Source organism: Mchenga conophoros, linkage group LG6 (genome assembly GCF_057382185.1).
Source record: "Mchenga conophoros isolate Kocher_MC1m ecotype Shallow Benthic linkage group LG6, M_conophoros_male_GT1.1, whole genome shotgun sequence".
Lineage (NCBI taxonomy): Eukaryota > Metazoa > Chordata > Actinopteri > Cichliformes > Cichlidae > Mchenga > Mchenga conophoros.
Genome location: NC_140531.1, coordinates 13741238 through 13757522, shown reverse-complemented (window position 1 = coordinate 13757522; position 16285 = coordinate 13741238). Strand labels below are relative to the sequence as shown.

Sequence of the window (16285 nt, the reverse complement as noted above, 5' to 3'; positions counted from 1 at the left end):
CCTTAAGACAACAATTCTGATGGCTAAAGATCCAAACGGGACACACACAAAAAAAAAAGGAAAAAAAAAGAAGCCTGTTAAAACATTTAAATACCCCTAAAGCTCACATTAGCTAGTTATATAGTATTGTTGTCTAGATGCAAAAAAATGTCACTTGTGAGTTTTACAGAGAAGACATAAACACTAAACATGCAGCAAAAGTCTCCTGCCCACTTGAAACCAAGAACAATACAGCACTTGAGTGCCAGCTGTCTCCAGGCAACCTCAAGGTAACAAGACTTCCCAAGTTGCTGTCTATCCAATAATAATTTAAAGTCCATACTAGCAAAGAACAATCTAAGACGTGATGGGAAATCTGTTACCTTTACACAGTCAGCCTAGATGTTTCCTCTAAAACTCTAAAACACAATTATAATGCAGTTTAGTTGGAGTTTCATGGACCTGGATTAACGTTACATTAATGATAATCCAGGTGCTAATCTAAGCTAAATAACACCTAGCACCTTTCTTACTCCTAAGGGTTTTACATAAATTCTATACTTTGACAAAAACTATTATTATGTACTATATTTATATTTTAAAGTTAAGCAACAAGTTTGCTGCAGTGTGTATAATTGCATGCAAACTGTGTGCTGTGTCTATTCCACCATGTAAAGCGGGGTTCCCCAATCCCAGTCCACGGGGGCCAGTGTCCCTGCAGGTTTTAGATCTCACCCTGGGTCAACACACCTGAATCACATGATTAGTTGATTACCAGGCCTCTGGAGAACTTCAAGACATGTTAAGAAGGTAATTTATTCATTTAAATCAGCTGTGATGGATCAAGGACACATCTAAAACCTGCAGGGACACCGGCCCTCGTGGACTGGGATTGGGGACCCCTGATGTAAAGGATGCTACAAAGGATGAAGCATTTTCTCCAACAACAGATCTGCTCAAACAGAAACTGAAAACAGAACTCAGGAAAGGTCCCAGAACAAACTTTATAGCTTTACAGACACATTTCAGTGGACAAACAACCAACACGGCTGATTTGTTGGAAGAGTTGGTTAACTGGACATCTCCAAAATGTTAGAATACACCTTTAATGCATTAATTGCTTTATATTTCATGTCCACATGAAGTGTGCTAAATTAATTAACTTTGCTTTCTGTAGGGCTGCTGATCTTCTACTGATGTGAGCTTACCAACAACTGTTGCCTGATAGTCGTTAACGCCTCAATGGAGCTCATCCAGTTTGCTTTGCTGCCTCAGGAAGTCCCTACAGCTACCTGGAGCAACACCTCTGCCCCCTCCTACTCTCATTTCCTGCTCCTTTCTGCTCCCTCCGAACCGCTTCACAGCTTCAACCAAGATGACACTTCGTTTCTCCTTAACAGCTCCTGTCAAAATTGCACCAAAAGTAAACCAGGATCCCTCCCTGGCTTGGCTGGAATCTTCATCCCACTCATTTATTGCATCGTTTGTGTCATTGGCTTGGTGGGAAACACTCTGGTCATGTTGTTGTCAACTACACAAAACACGAGTCAGTCACAAACATCTACATCCCCAATCTAGCCATTGCAGATGAGTTTTTCATGCTGGGCCTACCCTTCTTGGCGGTACAGAACACTTTGCTCTCGTGGCCTTTCGGCTCTCTGATGTGCCGAGTGGTTATGACAGTGGATGCCATCAACCAGTTTACCAGCATCTTTTGTCTAACTGTGATGTCAGTGGACGGATACCTGGCTGTGGTGAATCCCATCCGCTCTTCTTGGTGGCGGCGCCCCCACGTGGCTAAGGCTATCAGTGGCACCGTTTGGGCGGGGTCCTTTGTGGTGGTGGTGGTGCTGCTGGTAGTGGTGTTTGCGGACGTGCTGAAGGATGATGGGAACTGCAGCATCGTATGGCCTGAACCAGCAGAAGTGTGGAAGACATCGTTTATTGTCTACACGTGCACTGTTGGATTCTTCTGCCCCCTGCTGGTCATCTGCTTGTGCTACCTGCTGATCGTCATCAAGGTATGACTTTTAGAGTAACACTGAAATAATTTGAGCTTTTAAGATAAAGGAGGAAGTTGGAGACATTTTTGAGAAAGTGTAGTCTATTCAATGCTCTTTTCTAAAAATATTACATAGTCTAACTCAGATGGGCAATAGTGAAGTAGGAGCCTTTTATTGTTGATTAAAACACCGCAGCATTAGTGTCATGGCCAACTTAAATCAAACTAGAATCCACAAGTAAACCAATTTCAGCTGCAAACTGTTTTAAGAGTATTGTGGCTTCAGTCAACTAATGTTGATCTACTTGATTGACATTTTATGATTGAGATTTAACTGTTCATCCACTGTCTAAAAAAAGCCATTTCCTTTAAGGCCACTCTTACACCCTCAGGAAAGGGCTAGGGGATGAGGGGATTAACAATGATAAGCTCAGGGGAGAGATAACGAGTCAACTATACTGTTATATCACTCCAACAAAGGATGTCAACAGACTAGAATCTGCTGAAAAGACAAGAAATGGTTAATCAAAGAAAAACTTCACTCTCACATAGGGCACTGGCTGCTCACTACTAGCTCAAACACAGCGCTAAACTCATCGTCAATACGTCAAAGCACATCACTACACAAGCCTCTGCAGGCTGGGAAACAAACACCTAAGGTCACCACAGTACTGACACTGGCGTACACCGAGAAGCTCTCCACAAGCTTGTATCCAGCTATACACTGGCTCCTCAGGAGAAATGGTCGGCAGCTGAACCTGTGGGAGCCTGCTAGGGTTATAACAGCCATCCTCACTTTAAGCCAGCTTTCTTCTGTTCATTATAAACAGGTTGAAAAGCAGTGGTGAACCAGCAACAGGGTCATGTGCAGTGCATGAGGCTGCATAGCTGCAGACCAGTCAGGGTGCCCATGCTGACCTCTGTACATTCATGAAAGCACCAAAAATGGGCACATGAGCATCAGAACTGAACCACGGAGCAACAGAAATACATGGCCTCTATAGCTGTGCCCTCTTTCAGCAACGCAAACATGTTTCAGGACTGGTTTAAAGAGTACAACAACATGTTTAAGGTTGAGAAGCTCCGAGGCCCCACCTCGCAACTTCCAGAACTTAAAGGATCTGTTGCTAGAATCTTGTTGCAGATACAGCATACCTTCAGGGCTCCAGTGGAGTCCATGCTTCAGGGCTGTTTTGGTATCAAAAGGGGGACCTGTGGCCTGTGGTCATAATGGTATCCCTGATCGGTATCTGCATCAGTGTGTGTATACACTGTTACTGTAACTTGTTTTTATGTAAACAAGGTTATAACTTTTCATCTTCCACTTTCACAGTTGCTAATCTTTTTGCAGTCATGATTAACATTGCTCATGTTGACTCATTGTGAATCATGTTGCTGCATCTGTGGTAAACATAATTGAACTTTGGGAACATAATGGCTCCTTCCACACTAAAACTCTGTCTCGGTTATTTTTGTTTAAAAAAAAAAAGAACCTCACTCCTCTCCACAGTGACGTCCTCCTAAACTTACATTACTCAGAAAATCTGCCAACATATGCATAGATGTAAATGGACTACACTCTGTTAATATCACTAATGGCACAGGAGGATGAGTGTATTTAAGTAGTATTTGCACAGACCTAATGGAAAAGCAGAGTGTGCCATGGTTAGCAGGTGTTTCTACATTTTGGGAGAAAAACAGCAATCAGACTGCGTGAATGTTGTTCTTCCAGCAATCTGAACTCTTAACTCTATAAATATGTTTAAACAACAAACAGAATCACGTATATCCTCCCTAACCACCAGCAGGATCTCAGATAGTGTTGACTGTTTGTCATAGTTGTTCTATGTTTGACAGTTTACGTTATTTCAGTGACTTTTCTATTTCAGGAAATCCATCCATCTTTTTAACTACTGGGTCATTAAGTAGGCTGAAGCCCATCCCAGCTGTCATTAGGCAAAGGGCGGGGTAGACCTCGGACAGGCCATAAAACAGGATTAATCTGGTACACTAGTCTCTTTTTTTCTTTAAAAAAAAACATCTGTGTCTGCAAACATTTGTGTTATCAGTTTCATTTGAGCCTGAATACATTTTGGATGAAATTTCTCAAGTTTTTAAAATTGAGAAATTAAACTGTTATTCTACTATGAGACCACACGGGGGCAGCCCTGCCTTATTATGTATTATTCTCTCTTACTAGACATGGTTAGGATGGCTTTTGTGTCAAACTAACCAAAGTAATGTTGTTGGTTAATGTTTTTGTGAACAGTGGTATTTCAAGTATGGTCCTGTTTTTTTCTCCATTACAGGAGTTTCACTGGTTAAACAATCAGTGAATTGAAAGATTGTTGAATGAATGAATAACCAATGAAATGAAAGGTTGCCTATGACTTGTTGGCTGATCGCTGACCTTCTCTACTCTCTCCACAGATTCGACAAATATTCAGCTAATGTGATGGTGGACAGCAAGCCGGTCAACCTGGGCCTCTGGGATACAGCTGGACAGGAAGATTATGACAGGCTCCGCTCCGTACAGACTCACACATGCACACACAATAACTAATGGACATAAAGTTACACAGACAGAACTTATATAACATGTCAGCTAATTAAAACTGCAGCAGCTATTCTAATTCTTTGTCTCCTTGTCTCTCCATCCAAGATGTTTTCCTAATCTGCTTCTCCCTGGTTAGCCCGGCATCCTATGAGAACGTCAGAGCTAAGGTGAGTTTTGCCTGTTTTTTATGAGGCCTGTCTCTCAGCTGCCAAGGAACAAAATGTAAAAAAGAACAAACGGAACAAAAGCAGTAATTTATTATAGAGAAAAATAATAGGTACTTGGATTACAAAATGGAGAAAAAGCCTAAACAGGTCTAATAATTGATGTGAATGAATGATTGATGCTGTGGGTGAAAGTTGGATGATGTATTTCTCTCATCTTTAATAGCTACAGCATATCATTTGTTTTTCATGCCTTCATCCACCTTTCTGTAACACCTAGCATCAGAGCTTCATCTCCCTCCACCTTTGATTCTGTTTTTTGCCTCTAACACGTTCCTTGATTTTGCGTGTTCCCCTTTCTTGCCTCTTATTTAGTTTTCCTTTACTCTGTATTCTGCCAGTGGTACCCTGAGGTCCGTCACCACTGCCCCTCCACGCCCATCATCCTGGTTGGCACTAAGCTGGATCTGAGGGATGAAAAGGATACCATTGAGAAACTGAAGGACAAGAAGCTGGCGCCTATCACCTATCCACAGGGCCTAGCTCTGGCTAAGGAGATAGGTCAGTCACTCTTACTTTATTTGCTTGAAAAGCACTTTAAGATTTGAAGCTCTCCTCACCAGTGAAGATATGAAACTAGCAGATGAAGATGCTAGAGAACTTTGTAGCCTGACTGCCTCTGCAAATTTTTGTTATTCCCCTCATTTCCTGGCATCACAGTAAAAGTATAGTACCTGTAGTTGACTATAGTGTTCTTTGAAAGTTGAACTTATTCTTCTCCACTACCAGCAAACCTTTCTTCTCTTACTTTGTCTTTGTAGTTCTTTCTCTTCTTTTATTAACGTATATGTGTCTTCGCATGTATAGATGCAGTCAAATACCTGGAGTGCTCAGCCTTGACCCAGCGTGGTCTGAAGACTGTGTTTGATGAGGCCATTCGTGCCGTCCTCTGCCCTCAGCCCGCCAAGGTCAAGAAGAAGCCCTGCTCGCTGCTGTAAATGGTACGACTGAATAAAACACAGAGGAAGAGGAGGAAGAGAGATTAGACGTTTGAGAGAAGAGAGAAACAAAGTGAACTCGCTCATTAAATGAACACATAAAGTAGAGTAGAGGTTTGAGGGCTTATTTTCTTTTCTTTGAACATAAGTCTGAAGCTATTCAATCAAGCCTTTTATTTGTCACATGCAATGTTTACATCTGCAGTGAAATTGGACCCCCCCCCAAACATACATACGTATCAGCTCCAGTCTTGAGACCACAGCTGACACCGATATGGTAGCTGCATGAAATGATGGTGGTTTTCCTTTAGTGCGAACAACTGCATGTCAATTTCACAGTTGGTCTAACAGTCCGTCACTGGTCTCTCGATCTCCCGTTGGAGAGCTTCTCTGAGATGTTATCAATCTTGTACTCAGAGAGCAGAGACTGCCGTGAGCTTCTCCAAGATCCTATCCGTGCTGCGTTCAATGAGCCCATTTTGAGAAGTCACGACCCGTCCCATCATTTCCATCATAGCGGGCAGCCTTGTGGGGTTTTGAAAAGTCGATTCCGCTTTCCTTGATAAGCCAGGGCCAAGCCAACTCCGAACAGCAAGAACCCTGTTATCATGGTTCCGAAAAGGTAGACGTCTACAGGGAGTGCAGAATTATTAGGCAAGTTGTATTTTTGAGGAATAATTTTATTATTGAACAACAACCATGTTCTCAATGAACCCAAAAAACTCATTAATATCAAAGCTGAATGTTTTGGAAGTAGTTTTTAGTTTGTTTTTACTTTTAGCTATTTTAGGGGGATATCTGTGTGTGCAGGTGACTATTACTGTGCATAATTATTAGGCAACTTAACAAAAAACAAATATATACCCATTTCAATTATTTATTTTTACCAGTGAAACCAATATAACATCTCCACATTCACAAATATACATTTCTGACATTCAAAAACAAAACAAAAACAAATCAGCGACCAATATAGCCACCTTTCTTTGCAAGGACACTCAAAAGCCTGCCATCCATGGATTCTCAGAGTTTTGATCTGTTCACCATCAACATTGCGTGCAGCAGCAACCACAGCCTCCCACACACTGTTCAGAGAGGTGTACTGTTTTCCCTCCTTGTAAATCTCACATTTGATGATGGACCACAGGTTCTCAATGGGGTTCAGATCAGGTGAACAAGGAGGCCATGTCATTAGTTTTTCTTCTTTTATACCCTTTCTTGCCAGCCACGCTGTGGAGTACTTGGACGCGTGTGATGGAGCATTGTCCTGCATGAAAATCATGTTTTTCTTGAAGGATGCAGACTTCTTCCTGTACCACTGCTTGAAGAAGGTGTCTTCCAGAAACTGGCAGTAGGACTGGGAGTTGAGCTTGACTCCATCCTCAACCCGAAAAGGCCCCACAAGCTCATCTTTGATGATACCAGCCCAAACCAGTACTCCACCTCCACCTTGCTGGCGTCTGAGTCGGACTGGGGCTCTCTGCCCTTTACCAATCCAGCCACGGGCCCATCCATCTGGCCCATCAAGACTCACTCTCATTTCATCAGTCCATAAAACCTTAGAAAAACCAGTCTTGAGATATTTCTTGGCCCAGTCTTGACGTTTCAGCTTGTGTGTCTTGTTCAGTGGTGGTCGTCTTTCAGACTTTCTTACCTTGGCCATGTCTCTGAGTATTGCACACCTTGTGCTTTTGGGCACTCCAGTGATGTTGCAGCTCTGAAATATGGCCAAACTGGTGGCAAGTGGCATCTTGGCAGCTGCACGCTTGACTTTTCTCAGTTCATGGGCAGTTATTTTGCGCCTTGGTTTTTCCACACGCTTCTTGCAACCCTGTTGACTATTTTGAATGAAACGCTTGATTGTTCGATGATCACGCTTCAGAAGCTTTGCGATTTTGAGACTGCTGCATCCCTCTGCAAGATATCTCACTATTTTTGACTTTTCTGAGCCTGTCAAGTCCTTCTTTTGACCCATTTTGCCAAAGGAAAGGACGTTGCCTAATAAATATGCACACCTGATAAAGGGTGTTGATGTCATTAGACCACACCCCTTCTCATTACAGAGATGCACATCACCTAATATGCTTAATTGGTAGTAGGCTTTCGAGCCTATACAGCTTGGAGTAAGACAAGATGCATGAAGAGGATGATGTGGACAAAATACTCATTTGCCTAATAATTCTGCACTCCCTGTACTTTTGATTGTCACAGTGTTATTTGGGCAGCTGCCTGCCTAATATAACATAACATCACCACAATATTTTACATTAAATGAGGAAATGTATCTTTGTTTCCTCAGCTAAGACTGCTTGGCTGCTGTAGCTTGTGTTTATGTTGAGAGTGACATCTGATTTAAAAGCAAGAAGCAAAAGCCACTGAGCACCATCAGTCAGCACAGAGGCAATGCTACAAATTTAAGGAACGAAGGTCAATTCTTTGTGTGTGTACATGCACAGAGCACATGTGCACACGGTTGTGCAGATTAACTCACAGATGTATATGACAACTCACGTTTGTGGCATTGACATTGTTTTCCAATCTTAACCCTTGTGCGCCCTGGACCAAAAAAAAGCGCGGACCCAGGTCTTGTCACGAAACAGGGCACCGGTTCGTGGTGGGGGCAGATGGGGGTCAGGCGGACCCCCGGCTATAGCGGGTCTCGTCACAGCGTCGGACAAAGGCACCTAATTGGTTGTAACCCTCCATCGATCGCGTAAGTTACGATGGCAAACCTTGGGGTCTGGAGGGACCCCAAAGCGCCACGGCAACAACTCTCAACTTCACATCATCATCATCATCGTCTCCTTCTCGAGAGTGTTCGCGTACACCGGCCTCAGTGAGGACCTCGGACTCTCCGTTCCTCCTCGATCTCCTTCCTCCTTCTCCCCCGTTCTCCTGCTCCCCGCAGGCAAGCGCTTAGCCGGATGGGCCCCGGGTTACGCGTAAACCGGCCCAAGTGGGGACCGCGGGCGCTCCATGCTCCGTGGGTACTCTGTGACCCCTTAGTGATCATGATGGGGTATTTCGCCACCCCGAACCACATTCGTAAGTTACGATGGCAAATACTGGGGTCTCAAGGGACCCTGAACCACCGGAGCAAACATCTCTCAACTTCACATCATCATCATCATCATCATCATCGTCTCCTTCCTCCTTCTCTTTGGTCCTTCTATCCTGCGCTTGCAAACGCTCAGCTTTACAGAGGGTAGTCTTCACGTAAACCGGCCTTCTCCTCAGTTCTCCTGGGCCTCGCTGTTGGACGCTTGGCTTTACAGAGGGCAGAGTTCGCGTAAACCGCCCTCCTTGAGGGCCTCAGACTCTCCCTGCTGCCTACCTACCTCCTTCTGCTCCATTCTCCTGCTCGGGTGGGCCCCGAGTTACGCGTAAACCGGCCTAAGTGAGGACCGGGGGTGCTCTCTACTCCGTGGGTACACTGTGACTCCTTAGTAATGGCGATGGGGTAATTCGCAACACCAATGCTCATTCGTAAGTTACGATGGCAAACGCTGGGGTCTGGAGGGACCCCGAACCGCCGGAGCAAACAACTCTCAACTTCACATCATTATCATCATCATCATCATCATCATCAATTTCTCCTTCTCGGCAGTGTTCGCGTAAACCGGCCTAAGTGAGGACTTCGGACACTTCCTGCTTCCCCGTCCTGCAACCTCCTTCTGCTCCGTTCTCCTGCTCCTCGCAGGGGAGGGCTTAGCCGGACGGGCCCCGGGTTACGTGTAAACCGGCCTAAGTGAGGACCTCGGACTCTCACAGCCTCCTAGTTCAAAGAACAGTAGTTCAAAGCGGTTACTATTTAAATGGTGTCTAGACAGAAATATTGACTCCTGTTATGACTAAGTTGCTAAGTTACTAGTTAATGAAGTTACCAGTAACATGGTTAATCGCATCCACAGATTCACAGTAAAGATCCCGATTAGCTTCAATGGATCTATAATAAATTTCTGCGCTTCATTTAAACCGTATGATACTCATACTTACCCAGAGTCAGTGTAAAATAAAATTCTACCTGTGTGAACAAAGTCTGGCTCCTTTAATCCTGCATGACAAACTTCAGGATGCAGGTTTATTGACCTTTCCTGCTAGCACACCTGTGACACCTGAGAGTCAGCTAGAAACTTACAGGAATGTTTACATCATGCAAAGACTGATAGACTCTGTAATACTGTAAATGATCAGTAACTTAGGTTAATACTAAACATTTGTGCCTCTCTGTCTGTGCTGAACCATTTAGAATCAGGTTTTGAGTCAGGCTGCATTGAGTGTGGGACTTAAAAGCATTAGGCTTGAAGATGGTATGAAAATCTCTACTTACCTTCTACGCTATATTTTTGTTACTGATTTATTAATACATTTTACATTGTTTCTTTTTTCATCAGTAGAGAGAACACAGATTTCAGAGGCGCAAAGAGAAGCACTGTTGCTTCATACTTAATACTTTAAAGCTGCATTAGGGGAAGACAAGAAGCAGAAGTACTTCCAGGCACAGCCGCAGTGAGGGAGCAGACACCTTACACTGAGTTCAGAGAAGTCAGAATTTCAAGAAGCGTCTGAAACAGCTCAGGTTTGGAAAGAAGCCTTTTATGTTGGGTGTTATAAAAAATATACACATATTTATAAATACATTTTATAACAACAACTATAATATTATTATAAATAGTAGTTATTCTCTTATTATTATAAATAAATATCAAACATTTCAGTTGATTTTCTATCACATATATTGTGTTAGCCCTGTGATAAACTGGCAGCCTGTCCTGCTTTTGCCCTGTGGCAGCTGGGATAGGCTTCAACCTCCCACTGTCACGATCCTGGGTCTTTTGACCCAGCGTTTTAAGTTTTAGGTTATTTTTGATATTTGTGGTTTATTTTTAAGTTCATTAGGTTATCTAAGCTCATTTGTTTATTTAGATTCCCCTTGTGTCTTCTACCCCTGTGTTTTAGTCTCCCTTTGCCCTTTATGTGTTTCATGCTGCGTGTCTTATGTTATCAAGTTTATATTGTCTTGTCTGCGTCTCATGTTTCCTGTTTTATTTTGAAGGTCTGTGTCCTATGTCAGTGTAGTCAGCTTTGCTTCCTTTGTCTCGTTATGTCAGAGTAGTGTCAGCTGTTTCCCCATGTGTTTCCACTTCCCCCTAATCACCCTTGTGTGTATTTATTCTGTGTGTTTCTGTTCATTCTTTGTCAAGTTGTCTGTTGTTCCATGTCTCCAGGAGTTTCCATGTTTATGTTTTTTGCAACGTTCAAGGTTTTGTTCTTTGCCTTTTGTGTTTAGCATTCAGTTTTCCCAGTTTAGTTCTAGTTAGGTTCTTTCTTGTGTGCATCTGCCTTTTATCAGCCACATTAAACGGCTCGCTTTTAACCTGACCATGTTTTACCCAGCAGACATTTATTTCAGTGACTCTTTGGAATGTAACGGACTTTGGATTATTTCCTGTGCAGGAGGAGGAGAAGGAGGCTATTCAGATGACCCGGATAGCCACGGCTAACCCAAGGTTTCTGGATTTTTTTGCCTGATGATTTAAAGAACTTTGTTACTGCCTCAACCTCAGTAGTAATATAACTTTTTAACTAGTTTAGGAGCATTTCACTTTTCTTTTGTGCTCTGAAAGACACAGAGGCTAATAGTTTTTAAAACAGAGTACCACAAACAACATGTATCCCTTTAGAAATAAACTTTTCTTGTGATACTTCTAAAAACCACATATTCTTAACTAGCCACAATAGCACTGTATCGACGCCCCAATGTTCCTTTAATGCAACCTATAATTGTCTAATAGCCACACAAACGCACTGCAACAGTAAGACTTGATGATTAGACAGAGGGGGTTACAGGTAGGGCCCCAACAGTCAGCAAAACAAGTCATAAAACAATAAAAGCTGCATACTTATCAAGAGCATCCCAGCACACACATCCCAACTGTAGTTCCATAGTTTTTCACCTTTTTTCTTTACAAACTGCTCTTTTCATCTCTCCATGTCAGAGGTCAACTGAAACCAAGTCCACCTATATAAAAACACCCCATCAGACACAGTATTTTCCTCAGCACTTCACAACTTTCGCAAGGTATATCGTTTTAACTGTTTTTTTTTCGGACCCCGGACACAGCGCTGTGAGGTAGTTAGCACACAATTTGGCCATGTAGAAAGCATCGTTTGTTTGGAACGCGTCATCACTGTTCATAAGAGTTTAATTTAATCAAACCTCATTTTAGGATCTACGTGGCTCCTCATCACTCGCCGATTCATCATTTTATTTAAATATCTGAATGTTCGGAATGGTGATCTAAGCGGGACACAGGCTGCTAGTTTTAACGCACCAGAATGCCGCAAATATAAATAAAAGCCTGACTGTCCCGAGAGCCTAGCCGCAGCGACACCTTTCTTTCAAATGGATACCTGCAGGTGCGTTGGAGCCGACTTTGCTACCCGCACAGAGCGTTTCTGACAGTCGGGCGCTGCTTATGCAATAAAGAAAAACAACAATACAGCATGTTTCTCTGCTCCAAGACATCCGCGGTCCTTTCACACGGTAAGCATGTCTGTTATACCCAGCGCATAAATGCCTGTATGTCAGCGCTGATTATTCAAACCCTGTTTAAAATGTGACACGTTTGTTGTCCAAAAACATTTCCTCTAAATTTGCAAAGTTACTGATTTAAAATCTGCTCTAAGAAATATTTCCTGTGATCTAAAATTTGGCACATTTATATTTGTGTCTGGTAACAACAGCAGCAAATGTGCTGTACAGCTGATTCTTTTGAGGGTGTAGCGCCTTCAAAGGTTGACGTAGGCACCATGTAGAGTTATAAAACGGGGTTTATTCTGGTCTCGATGACCCGGGAGAACTGCTCAAAGAAGAAAACGATTTTTTTTAAAACATCACATCAAAATCGATTCTTCTACTTTGTGTAAATCAATCACAACGTAATCAATCACAGAAAATAAAACATTTAAAGAACACAAACAAAGTAAGCTGACCTCCAGGAGGGGCTAAATAGTCCTTTGTGGCCTTACTATCTTTTTCTATCACCCTCCTGGGTGATAAGTTAGCAGCGATGCAGGTGGATGCTTCTCTGGTGTCCTGGATTGTTGATTACCTGACAGGAAGACCACAATATGTACGTCTCCCACAGTGTGTGTCTGACAAGGTGATCAGCAACACAGGGGCACCACAGGGGACTGTCCTCTCCCCCTTCCTCTTCACCCTCTACACCACAGACTTCAGCCACTGCACAGAGTTTTCTGATGACTCTGCGGTGGTTGGATGCATCAGCAGGGATGATGAGACAGAGTACCGGGCTGTGGTCGACTCCTTTGTCACGTGGTGTGAGCAGAATCATCTGCAGCTCAACGTGGCAAAGACCAAGGAACTGATCGTGGACTTCAGGAAGACCAGGAAACACTTGACCCCAGTTTCAATCCAGGGGGTCAGTGTTGACATTGTGGAGGACTATAAATACCTTGGAGTACACATTGACAATAAACTGGACTGGGCTAAAAACACCACAGCACTTTACAGGAAGGGCCAGAGTCGTCTCTATTTTTTGAGGCGACTGAGGTCCTTCAACATATGCCGGAAAATGCTGAGGATTTTCTATGAGTCTGTTATGGCCAGTGCGATCCTCTATGCTGTTGCATGCTGGGGGAGCAGGCTGAGGGTCGCAGGTGCCAACAGACTTAATAAACTAATCCGTAAGGCCAGCAATGTTGTGGGGATGGAGCTGGACTCCCTCAAGGTGGTGTCGGAAAGGCGGATGCTGTCCAAGATAAAGACAATGTTGGACAATACCTTCCACCCACTCCATGACATGCTGGTCAGTCACAGGAGCTCGTTCAGTGAGAGACTGAGATTACCGAAAAGCACCACTGAACGACACAGGAAATCTTTCCTGCCTGTGGCCATCTCCCTGTACAACGCATCCACTTAACACACTGTTTGCTGCTACAACTACACATGTTTTTTTTTCAGCTATTTATTTATGAGTGACTTATGTATGTATGTATGTATATATATGTATATATTGTACTATTCTTAGTTAGTGTATTGTCTGTCTTGTCTTAATGTTGGTTTATAATGGAGCACTGTAACAAAAAATAATTTCCCCCAGGGATCAATAAAGTATTCTGATTCTGATTCTGATTTCTTGCACTTATTTAATTTTGAACATTACTTTTTCCATGTGTGGAGCTAACAATGTGTGCTAGCAAAAAAGGGGTTGGGTGGAGACCCAAAAATGCAACCAACTCTACATTCCACTGTTCATCACCAGATGGTGCAAAAGCGCAAGATCCAGACATAAAGCATCAAATCCAAACGTCCTTTACAGAGGGTTTTTATCATTATTATTATTATTATTTATTATTTACCTAACTTTTTAAATGTTTCACACATTAAACATTAATGCATGAATGGATGTGTATTTTAAAATGAAATACTTACAGAAGACATTGTTAATTATTAACAGCTTAATTATTGTGCTTTGTATATGCTACATGTATATATAGTACATGCAGTATGACAGGAACACAGAGGTTTAGTGCCAGACTTCACATAAAAAGTATCAACTATGTTAGGATCCATGATTATCATGTGTGGTGTTAGTTTACATTAGTGGCTCCTCTCATGAAGGTGTGTGGATCTCTCACCTCTCTCCAAATTGTGGTTGTGTGTTTGATGCTGAAACAGATGAAGACTGCTGATTGGCTGAAGTAGGGTACAATATATATTTTTGGTTTTTGGTTTGGGCAGTGCTCACCGCTACATTAAATAAACTGCTGCTCGTGTGTGTTTGTAGGTTCTCAGTCATCCAGCTCATGGTTGTCTAAGGAGCCTGGAAACACTTCAGCCACCTGGAAATACCCAGCCTGCAGAGTACATCATATGATTTATTGATTTATTTTGTGTTCATGTCACATGGATGGATGTGAAATTAATTTATGATTGTTTTGTTTTTTGTCTGTTTCTAGAGGAGACGTCGTTCAGGTTGCAGGACTTGGTGGTTATAGAGTAAATGCCACCGGCCACACACGTAAGACCATATTTTGTTTGATTATTTCACAGTTAATGCTAGAATCTGATTTCGGTTTCGGTGACTGTTTTATACTTACATTTATGTTTTTGTTTAATACTGAATGAAGAACAAGTTTTTTTTTTCTTTTTGTAAATTTTGGAGTAGATATACTGTGTGCCAAGTTCCTTGTTTAAAAATCATTTGGAAACATAACAAAAGATGAAACATCATTCTACTCAAAATTTTAGCTTTTGAAAGATTATGAATAACTTTTGTTCTTTTCCTTTTTCTCTAGTCCCTGATGAACCACCTAATCTTCAGTGTGCAGACGTGTGTTGCTGACTGTGAGCCTACCAGATACTCTCAGTGTACTGCATATGTGCCATATAACAACAGGCTGTGTCTGGAAGAACATCAAGTAGATGCACGTGGGGTTAGTTGACTGCTAATATTACTGTATATCATCTGTGTTTGTTTTAGATATTTTGGGGAGCACAAACTACATTTCTCTTCTCTCAGGGTGATTCTGGTGGTGGAGTGATTTACAACAACATGATTTATGGTGTAATCAGTTCTGGTTTTGAACGTGTCTGTACTGGACCAGCTGTTACTGTGAATGTTTGTTCTGACATGAACTGGATAAATCAGAAAATTGCTCAAAATAATGGAAAATAACTGAATGAAAATAACATCCAGAATAAACAATCATCTCTACATGAAACTTGTGTGCTGTGTGTTGTTTCTACTCTAGAATATCTTCATGTTAACTGCAAATTGTGAACCTTTTTCTTTGGTCTAAAATATTGTGTCAGATTTGCAGCTTGTGTGTGTTTGAATGTGGTGTCAGGTGTGTAGCAGCTCATCCTGTTGTTCAGAAACTCTCAGACTCACACTGTGAAGATGCAGAAAGGCTTTCTGATCAGACATGCCACCAATCAGCTGCAGGGCCTGAACATGATAAACTTCATAAATCTGAGTTGATTGTTGGGGGTGGAAATGTTTACGTGGAGGCTGTTGGCCTCCGTGCACTGAGGGCATTAAAATAAATACAGTAACCATCAAAATACGTTTTGTTGATAAAATACATTTCTTGAAACCGTCCATTGTTTTGTCCGAACTCTAAACACTGAATCCAATTTTCAAACTAAAAGCAGTGCTTTCAAAATTTACACTAAAGCAAAAAACCTACAAGAACAAAAAATAAACAAAATAAAATTATAGTACATAGCGACATATGTGTTTTATTTCTCATAACACATCATTTCCATCTTGTCTTCAGTCCTGCATTTTTATACTTCTAAGAGCAAAATGAAAACTAAACTCTTCATATTCACAAACACTATTTGTTTCAGGATTTCATCATGATTCATTTTCCATATGAGGCAGTGCTTTCAAATTACTTTTGAAGTAGTACAGAGAAATTACTCTTCTCCTCTTCTTTTAAATTGCATCAATATTTTCCAACTGAGCAGTAAAAGGACACGGAACTCAAACATGAAGCATCAACGTGATGTTTAGATGTCGATTAATATTACAATAAGAGACTAAAGTAACTC

At 42.0% G+C, this 16285-nt stretch overlaps 1 protein-coding gene and 1 pseudogene across 1 annotated transcript; both read left to right on the top strand.

Moving 5' to 3' along the window:
• Positions 1–1221: 1221 nt before the first annotated feature.
• On the top strand, positions 1222–4502 carry LOC146572271 (somatostatin receptor type 3-like; annotated as a pseudogene).
• Positions 4437–5700, top strand: LOC146572270 (ras-related C3 botulinum toxin substrate 2-like). The gene is made up of 4 exons (XM_085278479.1): positions 4437–4527; positions 4644–4705; positions 5104–5263; positions 5570–5700. Exons 1-4 carry the CDS (start codon positions 4437–4439, stop codon positions 5698–5700), a joined length of 444 nt encoding a protein of 147 aa, XP_085134605.1.
• Positions 5701–16285: the final 10585 nt, after the last annotated feature.

Bases quoted from the DNA above. Each gene is read 5' to 3' on its own strand.
- LOC146572270 (XM_085278479.1), top strand. From the start codon at position 4,437: ATGGTGGACAGCAAGCCGGTCAACCTGGGCCTCTGGGATACAGCTGGA. The intron at 4,706-5,103 runs GTGAGTTTTGCC...GTATTCTGCCAG, and splicing joins ATGAGAACGTCAGAGCTAAG to TGGTACCCTGAGGTCCGTCA. The intron at 5,264-5,569 runs GTCAGTCACTCT...TCGCATGTATAG, and splicing joins AGCTCTGGCTAAGGAGATAG to ATGCAGTCAAATACCTGGAG.